Source organism: Mixophyes fleayi, chromosome 6 (genome assembly GCF_038048845.1).
Source record: "Mixophyes fleayi isolate aMixFle1 chromosome 6, aMixFle1.hap1, whole genome shotgun sequence".
Lineage (NCBI taxonomy): Eukaryota > Metazoa > Chordata > Amphibia > Anura > Limnodynastidae > Mixophyes > Mixophyes fleayi.
Window position 1 is genome coordinate 173,080,494 of NC_134407.1, and position 17,749 is coordinate 173,098,242.

The following is a 17,749-nucleotide window of genomic DNA, read 5'->3' on the forward strand; positions in this document are numbered from 1 at the left end:
GGGGTAAATGTATCAATCTCTGGTTTTGTCAACTCGCGGGAGTTCGGCTTGATGACAGCTTAAATTTAAAGTGGCGCTGCCTTGTAAAGGGAAACTTCACTTTACAAGGCAGCGCCCTATCTGCTCATAAGTCTCCTCAGCTCACCTGCTAAATCAGCACCTGGTCCTCAATATCAGGATCCTGGAGATGCACAAATACCTCATAAATCGAAAATAATCCCATTTGATTCCTTGTCAGAAAATGACCTTTCTGGGACTAATCATGGATACAAAAAAAAAAAAGATTTTTCTTCAGAGGACAAATCCAACCCTGAGGAACCGAACGGCTCGGGTTATGACTTGTTGCAGACCATCGGTCCACTTATGCATGCGTCTATTAGGAAAGATGGTATCTACTTTCGAGACCATTCTTCACTAGTGCTGCTACCAATGGGACCTGTTAAGAAAATGGTCAGGATCCCATCTGAAATTAGAGGGACAACTGATATGATTGTCACCAGAGGCGAAGGCTTCCCTCAGATGGTGGACAGGCCAGGACAATCTAATAATAGGAAAGTCCTTTGCCCCATGGTCCTGGATCTTAGTAACCACAGACGCCAGCCTGACAGGATGGGGGGCTGTGGTATTTCATTTACAGCTCCAGGGACTCTAGACCGCTCGGGATACTTCTCTGCCCATCATCATTCTGGAACTAAATGCCATGCTAATGGCCTTACAGAGAGGCCAGACGATACTTCACGGGCACCCAGTCCTTCTGCAGTCCAACAATGCAATGGCAGACAAGGGGGCACCAGAAGCGCAGAAGCAATGAGGGTGGCAGCTCAGATCTGGATCTGGGCTGAAATCCACGTTCCCGCTATCTCAGCAAGTTTTATTCCCGGAATCCGAAACAGGCTATTTTCAGCCCGCATGCGCTATTGCCGGGCGAGTGATCGCTCCATCCGGAGGTCTTCCCGTTTCTGGTCCTATGATGGGGAATCCCGCATCGGTAATTAATGACATCTCGTCACAACAGGAAAGTACCACAGTTTTGCTCAAGAGCAAGAGACCCTTTGGTGGTGGCCATCAACGTAATGACGATGCCATTGGACTTCAGGTTGGGGTACCTTTTTCCTCCCATCCCTATTATTCCCTGCGTCCTTCGAAGAATAAAGCAAGGGAAGCTCCCAATCATACTAGTGGCTTCCACTTGGCCATGGCGACGCATAATATCTGTGGCTAACGGTAGGTCTTCGAGAAGACCTTCTTCAGCAAGGACCATTATCACATCAGGACTTGCCTCGGCTCAATTTAACGTCATGGCTGTTGAAGCCAACCTGAGGAGGTCCAGAGGTTTCTTTCCACGAATAGTGAACATCCTCCTTCAGGCTAGAAAACCAGTTTCTGCTCTTATTTACTACCGCACCTGGAGAACCTACATTTTATGGTGTGAGAGTCGGCCATGCCACACGGCTGCTTTTTCTGTATGCGGGCCTTCGTCTAGGTTAATTGAAACTACAGATATCGGCCCTGTTTGGTGTATTTTCACCTGCGCTTGGCAGACATTCCGGATGTCGGGACCTTTTTGCAAGGAGTCCTGCATATCCAACCTCCATATGTTCCACCAACGGCACCCTGGGATCTGAACCTGGTGCTTAATATGCTTCAAGGACCCTCTTTTGAACCGTTCACTGCAGAATTACGGTTATTGACTATGAAGGTTGTATTTTTACTAGCTATTGCATCGGCTGGTAGAGTTTCCAAATTGGGTGCTCTCATGTCGTGAACCATATCTTATCTTTCACGATGATAGGGCGGTTCTCAGAACAGTTCCCACTTTCCTACCAAAGGTGGTTTCCAGCTTCCATGTGAACCAAGAAATTGTGGTTCCCGTATTCATGGGTGGCCCGCAGTTTTCAAGGACAGGTTCCATGGAGTTTCTGGATGTGGTTAGGGCTCTACGAATTTGTCAGGAGGACATCAAAGATTCGCCGCATGGATCCATTATTTATTTTGTTTGACTCCTCAAAATGAGGATGACCGGCCTCTGAGCAATCGATTGCTAGGTGGCTTACTTCTACTATTAAGCAGGCTTATGTCAATGCTAATCAACCTCTGCCAGATCGTATTATAGCCCATTCTACTCGTTCAGTGTGGGCGTCCTGGGCTGCGCGAAATGGAGCCTCAGCCAGTTGTGCAGGGTAGCCGCTTGGTTGTCAGTCAATACCTTTACCAAATTTTATCAATTAAAATTATTTGCGTCAGCAGATGCTGCTTTTGACAGTAGTGCTCTATGTGCCGGGCTGTCAGAGTGGTCCCTCCCTTTAGGGGGCTGCTTTAGAACGTCCCCATGGTAGCAGGTCCCCCATATAGGATAAAGAGAGAAAATATGATTTTTATAGTTATGATAAATCCGTTTCTCTGATTCCATCTAAGGGACACTGCATTCCCTCCCTTGTGCTCTTTTGCTGTTTGGTCTCTGGTTGGTTGCTTTAAATAGAGACGCAGTACCAAAAAGCTCAGCTCTTCCTAGTCACCCTTGTGGTAGTGGTGGCTAAAGTAACAAGTAGGACCCCAGGGGTGATAGCCACAACCACCCCAGTGTAAGAGATCTGTAAGACCCCTGCCCATTACACAATGGAGCAAAAGAAATATTCCCAACTCCTAATAAAAAAAAACCACTTTTTTATTTATTTATTCATTTTATTTTTGGAGGGTCTTTCTTGAATACTTTTCACCCACTTCTTTTTATTTTGTTTTGTTTTCAGGTTTTTTTTTTTTTTGCGCCTATCCTCTTTCCTTTTGTCTTCCGGATCATTTAGGGGAATAAGTATTTAGTACATAATGTCTTTTATAGGCCTTGGATTGAGCTGTGACTAATCGTCTAACCAATCAGATGCAGAGGAAATGGCAGGAACATTTCCCTAGTCTCTGATCGATTGGTTGACCAGGATTTCAGAAGGGGTGTGGAGATTTTTTCTATTTGTTTGAGAGCATTGGGGCAAATTATTTGGATTTAGGTTTCAAAATATATTTTGTGAAGAGTACGATCTCACCAGTGCCAGCATTAGGCCCATTGGCACTGATCTGCTAGTACATGTGGTTTTTATGGCGTTGACATACTCTCAGTAAGACCAATGCAAGGGAATGGCGTTCTGTTCTAGGCATGACAACTATTTAAAAATGTGTGTTTAATTATTTTTTCACGCACTAATAAAAAGTGAGCACCCATGGAGATCGGAAAGTCAAAAATGATTACAATAGGTGCTGACACCCTAATGTAATTTGTTTATCAAAGGTTAGGCATGATACAAGTTTGAAACATGTTGCTCACAACACTAAAGCCCATTAAGTTTTAGTACAGAAAATACAGCTTACTAGCAAGATATAACTTTATTAGTAACTACCTCTGAATGCTGTCCCGTCTCGCTACATGATCAGTAGCAGCAACACGGTGCATGTCATGATGAGGGATATGTTAAGGACAAGCAACCCCATAATTATATCCAGGAACGTGACACTGCACAAATATGTTTACCATGTGGAGCAGTAGAAACCCATGTGTTATAAATAGGACATCGCTCCCCTTGCTTGCTGACACTGTGTAACAAGTCTCTCGATTCTAGTAGTATAAGGTTAAGATAAAACTCATTATAAAATGTCTAGGGAGACATTCCCTTTCTCAGCTGCCACCCTACGATCTCTGCAACAGCAAAGAGAACAGCTGGAGAATGAGGATCGGAGAAGGGCAGTCAGCAGGCAGTGTCTCAGCCGCAGACTCCTGCCTAACAGCCGGCCTTTGAACCCCCCTTCCAACCGAAGGCACCAATACTGCAGGGATGCTGCCATCCATAATGCATTATACACAGGAGATATTGAAAGGATCAGGGGGATATTCAAAGAAGATGGCTCTGCAGAAATCGTGGTGGAGACAGTCAGTGAAGAACTACAGTGGTCTCCGGAAATGGGTGAGAGAGTCTGTTATGTTCGGCAATGTTAAATTCTAGAATGGGAATTCTTAAACATGCTGAGCAGCTGTTGTCTTGACCAGGATTGACAGATGAATTGCCAGCTGCAAGGCAAATGGGAAATATCTAGGCACTAAGGGGGAAATTGGGCAAGTAAACTAGGGAAATGTTGATATGAGCTTTGTCAGAAGATTTTTTTCATTTATTTTTGGTGTAATCTCTTTTTATTATGGAACAAGGACAGAAAAAATTGCAACCAGTATAGTGCGATTTCAACATCCGACAAGTCTGTTTGCATGGTTCCAAGCATTACTGATCATAAGAAACAAAACAATGGGGTACAAGTAGAGAGATAGTAGGGTGGGATACAGCAGGGCTGTGGAATTCCTCAGTAAAGCATAGGTTAAGGAGATGTCTCAAACATCCTAGTGAAGTATAAAGAGTGACAAAGGCTTGCAGAGCCTGTACATTGGGGTGAGGCTTAAAGTAGTCCGTCAGTGTCCCAAAGGGAGCCATAGGTGGGGGAGTCCTTGAATTCAACCTATCTTAGCCATAGAGCTGTTTATTCTGAGACTTTACCTCGGCTAGACATGGTATAATTATTCATGAGCATATAAAGATCAATCCATCTAAACCACTCCTTGGTACTCAAGGGAACAGTGGACCTCCAGTGCACTGGGATCACTGCTGTGGCAGCATTATTTCTGAGCAGCGATTTCTTATAGTGGGACAGTCTCAAGGTTATATAGCCAGAAGTCTGGGCTATCTAGCACAGGGCACCCCATGATTTTGCTGCATAATCCCAGACCTTACTCCAGAAGGGAGCCATGACAGGGCAGTTCTACCAAATATTTAGTGGAGACCCTGCATGGGAGCCACATGTCCTGCAAGAGCCTGAGACACCTAGATACACCGTATACAGTTGTGACAGACACTTGTACCAACGAGAGAGAACCTTAAATTGTGCCAAGAGGCTAATGGAGCTGTCCATAATGTATTGAAATATTCTAGTCCAATATTGATCGGAGTTAGTCTTCCCTAGTTCCCGATCCCAGGATTCTGTGTACCCTGGGAGAGAGGTATGAAGATTAATAATAAGCATGTTATAGTTGCAAGAAATCGTATGTTTGGGGTCCTGGGAGACGCAGCAAAGGTCCTCAAAGCTAGACAGGCTTCTGATTGCCCCCTTTAAAGTGGGCCCAGTCTGCAGATAGTGTCTAGCTTGCATGCAAAGCCAGAATTTGGAGGCCAGGGGCTTCAATTTTTCCTGCAAAGTAGAGAAGGCGTAAACCTTACCATTCACCAACAGTCACAAGATAGGCCTATAACATAATCAACAACATTATTATTAATAATAATATTAAATATCATAGATATATTGTAACAGCAAGGTAAAAAAAAAACTTAAAAAAATAAACTTACAGTAAAAAAATACCAACATTTAGTAGTTAGTAAGAGTATATGATCAAAGTATGTACTGTTGACCCTGTTTGACCTTCGATCCCTGATCACGAGTAACAAGAAATTTCATCAGGCACATTTTATTGATCCAGCTAAATATAGAAGGCCAGGTACGAGAACCCCCACACATAAGCAGCAAGTTGCTCAAATGTAGTCAAGGGTAAGGCTAAGGCACTTGTGAAATTAAGGGTAATTTCAGTTTTTAATATATTGTAATACAAACAATCAGTATTAGGTGGGCGAAACATGGATGAAAACCTGCTAATATTTTATTTTAAACTCTTTATTTTACAAGGAAGCAGGAACATGCAAGTACATTAAACAGTTGTAAATTAACACAGATAACTTTCCCTTCAAAGTTTTGTTATCTTGTGCGAGAGGAAGGAGTAAGAACAGGGGAGTGAGAGGAAAGAGTCGGGTAGGGGGACAGTAGAGGGGAGGCGGAATGGTGAGACAGGCAATGGAACTAAAGAACTTCTAACAGCAAACATGTAAGCAGGGGTGCCCATAACTGTGTGAGAGGCACATACCTTTAATATGGTGGTCTTTACCTGGAAGGCGCAGGGCCCAACTCAGAGGATCCAGAGGTGGTCCATTAGTTAAATCACTGGTAAATTCGCCATGTCCGGAACGCGGGGCAAGGCAGTATTGGTGAGGCAGCTACGGCTCTCCCGAAGATACCAGGGATCCCAGACTTGGTCAAATTTGTAGGGGTTTGTCATGTAGGTAATAGGTGATGCTCTCCATGCGATATGCCAGACATAGTTTTTTAAGGCCTACATAGAGGGAGAGTCGGGGTTCTAACAATGATTAGCTATCAGATTTTGTAGCAGTGAGAATATAGGAAATCAACTTATTAGATGATGCGCTCTTATCAGGCAGAGGTCGTGAGAGAAGAAAAGTCCATGGGTCCTTTGTCAGTTGATGATTGAGAGGACCATGTTCCAGAAGGAGACTATCCTTGGGCATGTCCATAAAATGTGGAAGAGCATGCCTCTCTGACCCTGCTAATAATTTTAATAACTTACCCACTACTAGATCTTTGCCAGAACAAGTTTCACTTCTGACCACGGTTTAAAAAAGTCAATAAGAGCCCTAATGAAAGTGCATGACATACACCTTTAACAGTGCAAATATAATTTCCACAAATGCATTGTTTTTACAGAGAAATGGATATTGGGTCAAGATGATGGTGTCAACTTTGCACATCTGACGGGAGTTATTAGGAGGACCAGTGTTCCTTGATAAGTGAGGCCATGCCAAAATACGGTTTTGTAGTGCAATACAAGAAGGAGTGGTTCAAACAGGGAGATGGTGCATGGCAGAGTAAGGAACCCTGGGAAGGGGTGCTTTCTGGTTATTGTCATTGTTTTTTCCTGTTTCACATTTCCAGTCTTGTCCTTGAAGTGACAGGCAGGATCATGAACTGCTGGTGGGTCTTTAGAAAATTTCAATTCTATCCAAAGCCCAATACCTATGGATTATTTTGGCCTTTGGAGATAAGAGATGGGAATGACCACTTTTCTAAGACAAGCGCAGGTGTAGGGGCAGTTTGTAATGCCCATTAGGGTGAGAGTATATTTGGAGCAGCTGTGGATGATGGTGACTGGACAGGTTGGTATAGAACAAATGTAAGTGACCAGGTTGGGAGGTAAGATGGGGGAGACTGTGTTCTTTTATAGAGGAGTTGGGACGAAGTTGAAACTGCACAATAAATGCTGGTCATCCACAATGGGTAAATGAAGATAGCAAGACTAGAAAAAGAGCATTCCTGTATATCTATGAGTGGGTTGGAAAGTGATAGGACAACATTTTTTTTCCATCCGGGTGAAAGATTCTGCATCTAAGGCTTTAAGCTACCACACATAAACATGGTATAATCACATTGTCACTGCATAACAATGCTACGTGGCTTATAGTTTATAATTATCTGTGCTCTGATGGACTTAAATTAATCTAACACAGAATGAAAAAGTTGATAATGGTAAGGAGCAGAAGACACTTCTACGGAAACTCAGAAATATAATTATTATATTCTTTGCTGTGTTTGTGTCCACAAGCCTAGTTATAGCCAATGCATCTGCCTTTTATTTACTGGTTGGTTTGACCGTGTCACTAGAATAGATCATTTCGCCACCATAAAGCTAAAAATATTATCTTGGAAAGAGGATTCTAGTTATATAGTTACTCTGCTGACTAGAATGGAATATTTTTATGTGGCTGACTCTTGGAAGGTACCTGCAAACTCCTATGGGAAGGATATAGGTCTATTACTAAGCGGACGATTTATAGAAACTTGTATAAAGCATCTAATATGTTTAAAAAAAAAAAAAAAAAAGGTAATTTTAATTATTCTATTTACAGAAGACCGTTATTTGTTTTTCTCAGGTCTCTGGTCATTAATGCCTAAAAAGTCTCACACCACCCCCCTGCGTATTACTGCTGGTCGGGGGTACTCTGACTGTGTGCGGCACTTGATATCACGTGGAGCCAATCCCAACTCTACGGTGGGTGGCCGAGGAGCGCTACATGAGTCCTGCGAGGGCCACCATGTGGAGTGTACCCAACTGTTACTGAGCCGCGGAGCTGACCCCAATCTACAGAGTGAAGACGGTCTAGCACCCCTCCACCTTTGTACCACAAAGGAAACACTGGCGTAAGTGATTATTGTTAGATAGTGCTGTGCCTATAAGGAGAATGTTTTTTTTTTTTTTAAAAAAAAACCAAAAAAAACGCTGGCTCTCCAGGTGTTGTAAAACTACAAGCCTCAGCATGCTTTGCTAGTAGATAGTCAGCCGATAGCTGACAGGGCATGCTGGGACTTGTAGTTTAACAACATCGGGAGGCCAGTTTGACCAGGCCTGCTATATCAGTTTTAATAATCTAATGGATTCAAGTGTAATTCTGTAGCTACAACCTATATATAAAGTTTGAAACTGCAGAGTTTATGTGGAATCACTGGTTTGCTATTACTAGGTAGAGATGGGCTTAATGTAAGATTGTGTTACTGTTCTTAAACTGTTGAAGAAAACGGGGCCCAGAGGCTTCTACAAAGGGAGAGTGACATGAGAGTAACCTTTATATAGAAATCAGGTATGCACTGTGGGCCACATTTAGAGTTGCACGAAAGATGCATCTGCACACTTACAATACAGCGCATAGATGCCTGCGGTGCAAATATAAGGTTGATTTTTAAGTTCCATATATAGATACATTTAATTTTGCACAGCAGTTAGTTATGAGTATTATACATTTTCCATAAACATCTATCAATGTAATACAGTATTCTGTTATGCGTATGACTCATTTACCCTATATTACTGCACTATATTGTCAGATGTATAGGCAAAATGTGCCATATGCCTAAAATAGTATTGTACTACATTGTCAGGTATATAAGGAAAATGCTTCATATGCAAAGCATATTACTGAAGTACATTGTCAGGTAAAAAGGGAAAATGCATTGTATGCAAAACATTTTACTGTACTGCATTGCCAGATATTTGTTATGCATATGACACATTTTCCCTATACATCTGACAATCTAGTACAGTTTTATGTCGATTCTTTATGAAAAATATTAATGTAACATTAAAAAAAAAATACAATCACATTTTGTAGAAAACTAGAAAATATATCAACAATAAATTAAAAAAAAAATAACCTACAATTAAATAAAAAAAACAACATCAAATTGTTCTAACGCGACCAACACCTCTATATTGAATAATTTTTGGGGGGAGGGGCACTGGAGTGATCAAAAGCATTAGTGATCAGTGGCAGCCTGTTACTGTATGGGGTCCCAGAGTACTATGTGGCAGACAGGAAGTCTCACTACCATAAAATGACAGACGCCGCAAACCGCTTCTACAATGTAGAATCTCCGATACGCAATGAACTTAGCTGTTGTGCGAGGTCTATTTATAGTATAAGGGATTTTCCCACGACAGCGTGGGAAAACCTGGCAATTTGGGGACTAAAATTGCGGGTTATCACCCGCGATTTGTCGCTATTTTGCCATGATTTTAAAACGCTGAAAAAAATCAGACCTTGATACATTTACCCCCTAGTCTTATGTCAAGAGGAGCAGAATGTTATCATACCTAGAAATTTGCACAATATGGAAATCTAGTGTCTGAATTTCCAATAATGAATGCACAGTGGCTTGAAGTTTGCAAAAACCAAGACAATATGTTTACAAAAAAAATGCAAATAAAAATTGTTAAATTACTCAACAACAGGACAGAAGTGGCTACTGCTGTACATGTCAACATATACAAAATGACAGTATTGTAACTGATACCATCCGCAGATATGACACCATCCACCTCTGCTTAGAAACCATGTAGTCACATGTATGATTTATAAATAGTAAAAGTAAAAGACGCATGCATCGCAGAATGTGTTGCATATATGTATTGTCTTTTTAACACATGAGGATATAATATAATAGGTTGTTACAAGCTGAACATTTACAATGGCAGATGTATCCTTCATCATCATCATCAGCATCACCATTTATTTATATAGCGCCACTGATTCCGCAGTGCTGTACAGAGAACTCATTTACATCAGTCCCTGCCCCATTGGAGCTTACAGTCTAAATTCCCTAACACACACAGACAGACAGACAGAGAGAGACTAGGGTCAATTTTGATAGCAGCCAATTGACCTACCAGTATGTTTTTGGAATGTGGGAGGAAACCGGGAGCACCCGGAGGAAACCCACGCAAACACAGGGAGAACATACAAACTCCACACAGATAAGGCCATGGTCGGGAATTGAACTCATGACCCCAGCGCTGTGAGGCAGAAGTGCTAACCACTTAGCCACCGTGCTAAGTGGTTAGCACTTTTATTTTTATTATTCACATTAAGCTGAACATGTTTGTTAGTATTTACACGTTTTAGTAGTGCTTCAACATAGAAGAAAACAAACACCTTTTTGTATTTGTATGCCTTACATTGAAACACAGCACACCATGGTTTAAAATTATAGCCTCTAGCTGTATTTTCTCTATCTTGTAAATCCGGCCCATAGTTAATTTACATTTCGTTATATGTCATTTTCTTGTGCAATCGCAAAGGAAGTATTGTTGGATATCACATTCCCTTCTGGCCTTTCCATCCCCGGCTTCCTCAGGCTAACATTGCTGTTTCTCTTTTGGCATGCCTCACATTGTGCCATATTTCATGATATAGGAACATAGTGCTATGATTTTACACACCACAGCCGCACAGTTATATCATCTTATCACTCATTTACTGAAACTACCTATAATGTGCATTTTTGGAAGCTTTACTTAATGGAGGAGTTTTTAGGCTAATTATAGAGTTAGGATAAAACTCATATTTGTAATTTTTGCAGAAGGGGTGGGATTGTTTAATTTGCATCATGATTTAAAGTTGGGAAGAAGTTGGTATGTCACTGAGCTGTAATGCAATATGTCCACCAAACATTTATTGCATTTGGGCAGAGCTACAATGGCCAGGTGTAAATATTACAAATGGCAAAATTGTCTCCTAACTTTCTATATAAGATATATTTGTATAATACGCAGTTCTTGTAGCATTTATTACATATATTAGAATTAGGGAGAATATTTTTTTTTTGCATGAGGAACACTAATATGTCAAAAGAAACATTAACAACATATGCACTGTGGTGGAGTTTGTATGTTCTCCTCGTGTTTGCGTGGGTTTCCTCCCACAATCCAAAAACATACTAGTAGGTTAATTGGCTGCTATTAAATTGACCCTAGTCTGCCTGTGTATGTGTTAGGGAATTTAGACTGTAAGCTCCAATGGGGCAGGGACTGATGTGAGTGAGTTCTCTGTACAGCACTGCGGAATTAGTGGCGCTATATAAATAGCTGATGATGATAATCACTGGGTCATTTTCTTTTGTGAAACTATATATATCCCCTATGTGTGCTGCTTTGTGCTGGGACTATTGATGACAACATGAACAATTACTACAGACTAATATGTAGAATTATTTAGATATACGCTTGCCTGATAGGCTAATTGCTGCTCCTTAGGTCCCTGCTCTGCTGTAGAACTCCGTTGGGCTTTCAGTTCTATCCCAGAGGTGAGTGCGCTTTCTTTTGCACCAACATACAAATTGAGATTCATGCTGGGTGACCAGATTATTTAAATGAGAGAACGAGGTGGAGATGGCGCTACTTACATGGGTGTTCCCTGCTTTACCGGTGGATGCACAGGCGATTTCTCTCCACAAAAGTGGAGAGTAATTATTCTTTTAAGACACTGCAGCGCTGTGCTGTTGCATTGAAGGGCACAATGCATGGTATGAAGAGGTATCCTTGATCAAATGGGACATGTGGAGGCGATCACTGATTCTGCTTGTGAATAGTACATATCTGCTCTGCTGTCAATCTTGCTGTATAATTATCATAGTGTAAAACAAAGTGATCATGTCTCTACTCATAGAAATTAACTGGCAACATGATTAGATTATAATATCTGAGAGCGAGCAAAGTGCATTAAAAGATTGTTAGCAGGTTCGTCTGGATGGTAGCATGGACTACTTGTGAAGCCCCTGAAAAATATTATGTTGCCCAACTCTGTATTTTAAGTACGGAGGTGCACAATTGGTGTCTTTATTATATCTACTGTATATCTGGCTGAAATAATAGTATACTGTAGGTAATAAGCTGTATATATCTATTTAATATATCACAAAAATGTTCCAGCTTACATTTCTTGCTATGTTTCAGATGTGTGAAATTGCTTTTGGAATTCGGTGCTATTGTCAATCTGCCCTGTCATTACACTCGTGCCACTCCACTACACGTGGCATCAGTACACCGCCTGGAAGAACATGTGGCGCTATACTTAAGCCTTGATGCCAACCCTTGTGCTCGTAACCGTGAGGGAGAGACGCCTCTCAATGCAGCATGTGCAGCTTCTGACTCCCCACAGCACTTTGGCCAGTATTTGAGGGTGGCAGAGATGCTCATGAAGTTGGGAGCTGATCCTAACACACCAGGGAAGAAAGGTCATGGGCCCCTGCATAATGCCAGTTCTAACTGCCATCTGAGGTTAGTGCAAAAGCTTCTGGACCATGGGGCATCTGTTAACGTGACGAACAGTGCAGGGTTCACCCCTCTGGACTGTGCTCTGCAGGTGTGCAGCGATTACCCTGAGTGTCAGCCCCACCAGCTGGTACAGACACTACTGAATCATGGCTCAACACCCTCTAGTGTCAAGGTAAGTGTGAGTCATATGGCTATGTCCAGTCTGAACTGGTACTTTAATCTTTATACTAATTTACAGACCCATATTATAGATTGCTTTGTCACCAGGTATAGATTTGTGGAAATGGTTTATTTCCCAATATATTGTATCAGCCTGTGTGTGTGTGTGTGTGTGATTTGGATTTTATCAATTTAATCACTGCGACTAATATGCGGGGGAATTAAACAGTGGTCGAAATGGAAATTTAGTGGCGCTAGGGAAAATGTAAGTGAATCAAAACAATAGGAGAAGTGGCTGGTGATAAAGTCAGTGGATCCTTTGGAAAGCTTATGCAGGCATCGTTGCTGCTTGATTGACCGGTGTCCCTTCAGTGACCTTGACAGAAGATTGGGTCCCCCCCCCCCCCACTAATAATTCACAACCAGCTAATTCTTCCAGAGGAAGACATGGTCGAATGGCAGTTATATAATATCCCCTGCCATAAGTTAGCACGTAGGGAGCTGATACAGTGCCTCATTCATGACCCGGAGGGCCTGATGAATGCATTTAGCTGATGTGGATGCTAGTCCCTGGCTCCACTTTTAACCTCCTGGAGCAGCTGAATTGCCTGGAAGAGTCATTTGAGTTATGCCAGGAAAAGATCGTAGAGACAGCGTTTTAGTCCTCCGTGACAGGACCAGTGCTTCAGGGTCGATGCAGAAACTCATTTAGGAAGCCAGTAAGTTAGACACCCAAACCAGGGAATTCCAGGGTAGAGGTAAATGCCTGCATTATTTCACCCAACCCAAGCAGCAAAAGAAAAGACGGAGGAATTGGGGTAGCATGAACCATTTCCCTTTTGAAGACTTGGATGACAAAGAACTGGAGATAAGTGTGGAGGGCCCACTGCCAGCTGGATTCTGTGGGGATGGAGAGTGTGAGTAGAGATCGGGACACAAAAACACCAGTCTCCAACTCTAGGCTTTCCAGTCAATAGAATGGAGAGGAGGTTGCAGTGCATGGACTGCTGCAACTGACCAGCAAGAAACCTGTTCAGGAGAAGAGCATATTCATTAACCCTCCCATGGAAGTTAATAATACTCTATCATTGAGCATTGTCCAAAGGATGGTAGAATCTGCGGGGCCCAAAACTGCATCAGCCACAAGTAATCAGCCAGAGCAACAGCATTTTCCAATGCTCGCAACAGAGTAAACAATTGGGGGAGGTGGGTTGAAGCTATCTGATAGCTGTCATCAGAAGTAGCTCAGAGATAAGTCAAATTCTGTGAGGATGAAGAGTGAGAGAGGCAACCTGATCTCCATCCAGTGTGCAGATGCCGCATTGAATAACCAGGCAGCTCAACCAGTGGACAGCCTGAGGTAAAAGATGGTTTATTGTCAGGACTCCTGTGTTTTTTATGCTGCTTGACAGCCAAGGCTTGAGGGGGTATTGGTCCTTAATGAGAGAGAACTTGTTGAGCCCCAACTACTGATCGTACACCAGCCAGAAAGCCAGTAGACGAGTGCTGGCCAGTCCCACTGGACTCCCCTGCTTTCCATTTTCCCGCTACCTTGAGAGAACTAACATCCTGACACACAAGGACTTAAAGGAATGTGGAATGTGTTGAGGAATGTGGTGAAATGAGGGGTTAAGACTATCATACAAGTACCTAATTTCCCACAGAGTGTAGAACTGTATACATTCTGTTAGGTATGTTCAAATAAAGGTTAAGCCATCCCATCCCACCGTCTTGGCAGTAGACAGAGATATGATCCCTGGAGTGTGTAAATTTAATTTATTGTTTATTACTACAATGCATGTGTCCTAAGAGAGCTGTAGCCACCCTCGGGTAACTTCTACTGCAAGGCCTGCTTTTAGCGCATGAATCTTCCAGGGTGCGCTAAGCACCGACTGTGGCCACTACAAGACCTGTGACTCTGCAGGTAGGTCAGCTTACATCCACTGAGGTGCCAATCCAGCTCTCTGGATCTCATAAGAAACTGCAAGTGGTTAATTCAGGGAGGCTCCCACAGCTAACTTCATCAGCAATTATTATGTCCCTTTGTGGAGAGCCTAGGTAGGTCCAGGAGAGAATTGTCAGCACTAAGAGAAAAGACTGGTTTCTTAGGAATGTACCCAAGCCTGTTCCCCCTTGTAACTTTTACAGGAAATGTCCTATGATACAGATTTTATCTAACAGATACATTTATACTTGTGTATTAGACTGAGATGAATTATCTGCCCCCAGATGTGGCGTTTCTGTGCCGCTTCACCCTTGACCTTTGAGATCCTTCTTAACTCATACGATCGAATCCCACCAGGAGATTTCTGGGTAGAAGCTGTGCCCACTGAAATATGGGAGGTAAGAAATAAAACGTCTGTCTATCTCCTAATCAATTCATTATTCTTACTCTCCACATTCATTGGTATCTGACATTTAATGTGTTTTCCAGTGGCAGATGAATTTAACCCTTTCATTGCCAGTGTAGTAGAATTTATGTGTACATTAGCACCTGTCCCACATTTCCCACTGTCTCAGGTTAAAATCTGTCTCCTAAGTTCTGCACTGCGGATGCTGTGTGGCACCCAGCTCACATGTTAATAGTCACTAGGGGCCTGATTCATTAAGGAACTGAAATTAATAAGTTTCTTATTTAAGTCTCCTGGACAAAACCATGTTACAATGCAAGGGGTGCAAATTAGTTTTCTGTTTTGCACATAAGTTAAATACTGACTGTTTTTTCATGTAGCACACAAATATCAACTTTGAATTTCAGTGTACAAAAAAGCTATCAAATATTTGTGTGCTACATGAAAAAAACAGACAGTATTTAACTTATGTGTAAAACAGAAAACTAATTTTCACCCCTTGCATTGTAACATGGTTTTGTCCAGGAGACTTAAATAAGAAACTTCTTAATTTAAGTTCCTTAATGAATCAAGCCCCAGATGTTCTTCTGAACACCCATTCCCTATTTCCACAAGAGCAAAGCGATCGCCTAGAGATTGTTATCCCCTGCATAACAATTTTACTGCAGTGACAAGAAGGAAGCACTGGGTGGAATCACTAGTGTCTCCTGCATGGGAGAGATGATATAGGTTCATAAAGACCTAGATCATATAGCTACAGCGTGCCTAGTGTCAGAACAAATTTGACATGCTCTAATACAGACTTGAATGTCTATGATATCCAAATCTACAGTGCTGTATGTTAAGATGCTAAAATGAAACAAGGTTTAAAAATATAAAAATACATAAAACAAATTAATACAATTGCAAAAAATGTGAAAAAATACTATCATTAAAAATGAATTATAAATAAAAAGAGATTTATTTAAGAAAGGTGTGAAAATAAAAATTTACTGGGTTTAGTAAAAATAACAAAACCCCTATTCACAGCTAAACTAATGCAGGGTGAAAAAAAGAAAATTGATGGGGTCTACTGAGATGCAATTTTGGCATAGACCCCTTGCAGCAAATAATTTAGTGTACAATAACTTTCTTATGCACTTACACGTGTTATTTTCTATTTATAGGAACATCGCAGCTTTTATGAGTCAGTCCTGCAAGTTGTAAATCAACCTCGCCGGCTTCAGCACCTTGCTCGATGTGCCGTGAGGAAACAACACAGTGGCCAATGTTACAGAGAGATGTCACATCTAGGATTACCACCTGCACTCACAAGATACCTCCTGCTACATCCAGAGGGCTTTATCCACTAAACATGGAAACTTTATATAGTATATGTACTTATGCGACACCAGGGCTATATTGAGTTAGGTGTGAACAATGCCATGTACAGAAGTGAAACAGTGACATGCATACATAATAAAAAGGTAATTTGTAGAGTTCTTGGCAACTTTGGAATAATAACAAAGCAATTGTATCCTTGTTTAGCTCAACAGTAGAAGTATAGGATCATTTATCAAGAGTCTAGTTTTGAGAAAGCAGTAAATGAAAAAATCTATAATTGCTGCAGCTTTGTGAGATCCTTACAGTGAGGAGTTCTACCACCCAAGGTAATGAGGGGCTTTCATATACAGGGAATACTCCTACAGTCACTGTGAAGGGTGCTGCGACCCAAGGTAATGAGGGGCTTTCATATACAGGGAATACTCCTACAGTCACTGTGAGGAGTGCTGCGACCCAAGGTAATGAGGGGCTTTCATATACAGGGAATACTCCTACAGTCACTGTGAGGAGTGCTGCGACCCAAGGTAATGAGGGGCTTTCATATACACGTAATACTCCTACAGTCACTGTGAGGAGTGCTGTGACACAAGGTAATGAGGAGGGGAATGTTATGCTGACCTGATTACTGAGCACCTCCTGTTCCAGTCACTGTGTGGAGGAGTACTGCTATAAAAGGTCATGGCTTCTGACCACAATGACTCCATATTCACATAGTTCCTTTAACCATTTCTGTGGCAAGTGAAAATAAAATGAATACATGATATATAATATATAAAATAAACAATGAAGTGTGACAATGAGTATTAAAAGAAAGACGGCATATAAGTAAATGTTTTCAATGAAAATAAACCACAGTGATTAAACAAATGGTGGGAAATCAGAGAGAATAAAGTAAACAAGACCAAACAATGTATACTACAAAAGTTTCAGGAGGGTGTGTTCAAATCAATAAAGTACTTTTTTTTTTTTTAACTCAAAATTTTTATTGCATAATAAAGTATGAATGACATAGACTTTGGACAACAAACATATTGATTGAAATAATCACAAAGCAGAGTAGATATCCAGCAACGTCACTCACAAAACAGTAAGATATATTGTAATATAACAAAGTGGTAATGGGTAAGGGGCGGGAGGGAAAGGGAATAGGCATTGGAGGAGGAGTAGGGTAGGTAAGGGGGGGGGAGATGGTCGACTCATAGGATAAACTTAAGAAAAGCATGTTCACCTTCAGAAGGGGGCGCTGTCAGATCTGCATGGGAGTATTTTAAAGAAGTAAGGGGGTCGATGTTATCTGGAGTTGTGTAGGGAGAGACTGTTTGGAGGAAGAGAGAGTTGCGGGGATTTTAGGCATAAAGCCAGGGGGCCCAAATTTGATGAAATTTGTCTTCTTTGTCTCGCAGCAGCGACGTGATTTTTTCCATGTTGGCAATGAACCATATATAAG

General features: G+C 41.6%; 1 protein-coding gene across 1 annotated transcript; it reads left to right on the forward strand.

The window, feature by feature from the left end:
* Positions 1 to 102: 102 nt before the first annotated feature.
* Positions 103 to 17,263, forward strand: ASB16 (ankyrin repeat and SOCS box containing 16). Its single transcript, XM_075177267.1, has 5 exons — positions 103 to 3,947; positions 7,797 to 8,064; positions 12,149 to 12,641; positions 14,858 to 14,971; positions 16,146 to 17,263. The coding sequence occupies exons 1-5, from the start codon at positions 3,638 to 3,640 to the stop codon at positions 16,329 to 16,331; spliced, it is 1,371 nt and encodes a 456-aa protein (XP_075033368.1). The 5' UTR covers positions 103 to 3,637; the 3' UTR covers positions 16,332 to 17,263.
* Positions 17,264 to 17,749: the final 486 nt, after the last annotated feature.

Bases quoted from the DNA above. Each gene is read 5' to 3' on its own strand.
- ASB16 (XM_075177267.1), top strand. From the start codon at position 3,638: ATGTCTAGGGAGACATTCCCTTTCTCAGCTGCCACCCTACGATCTCTG. The intron at 3,948-7,796 runs GTGAGAGAGTCT...TGTTTTTCTCAG, and splicing joins ACAGTGGTCTCCGGAAATGG to GTCTCTGGTCATTAATGCCT. The intron at 14,972-16,145 runs GTAAGAAATAAA...TTCTATTTATAG, and splicing joins TGCCCACTGAAATATGGGAG to GAACATCGCAGCTTTTATGA.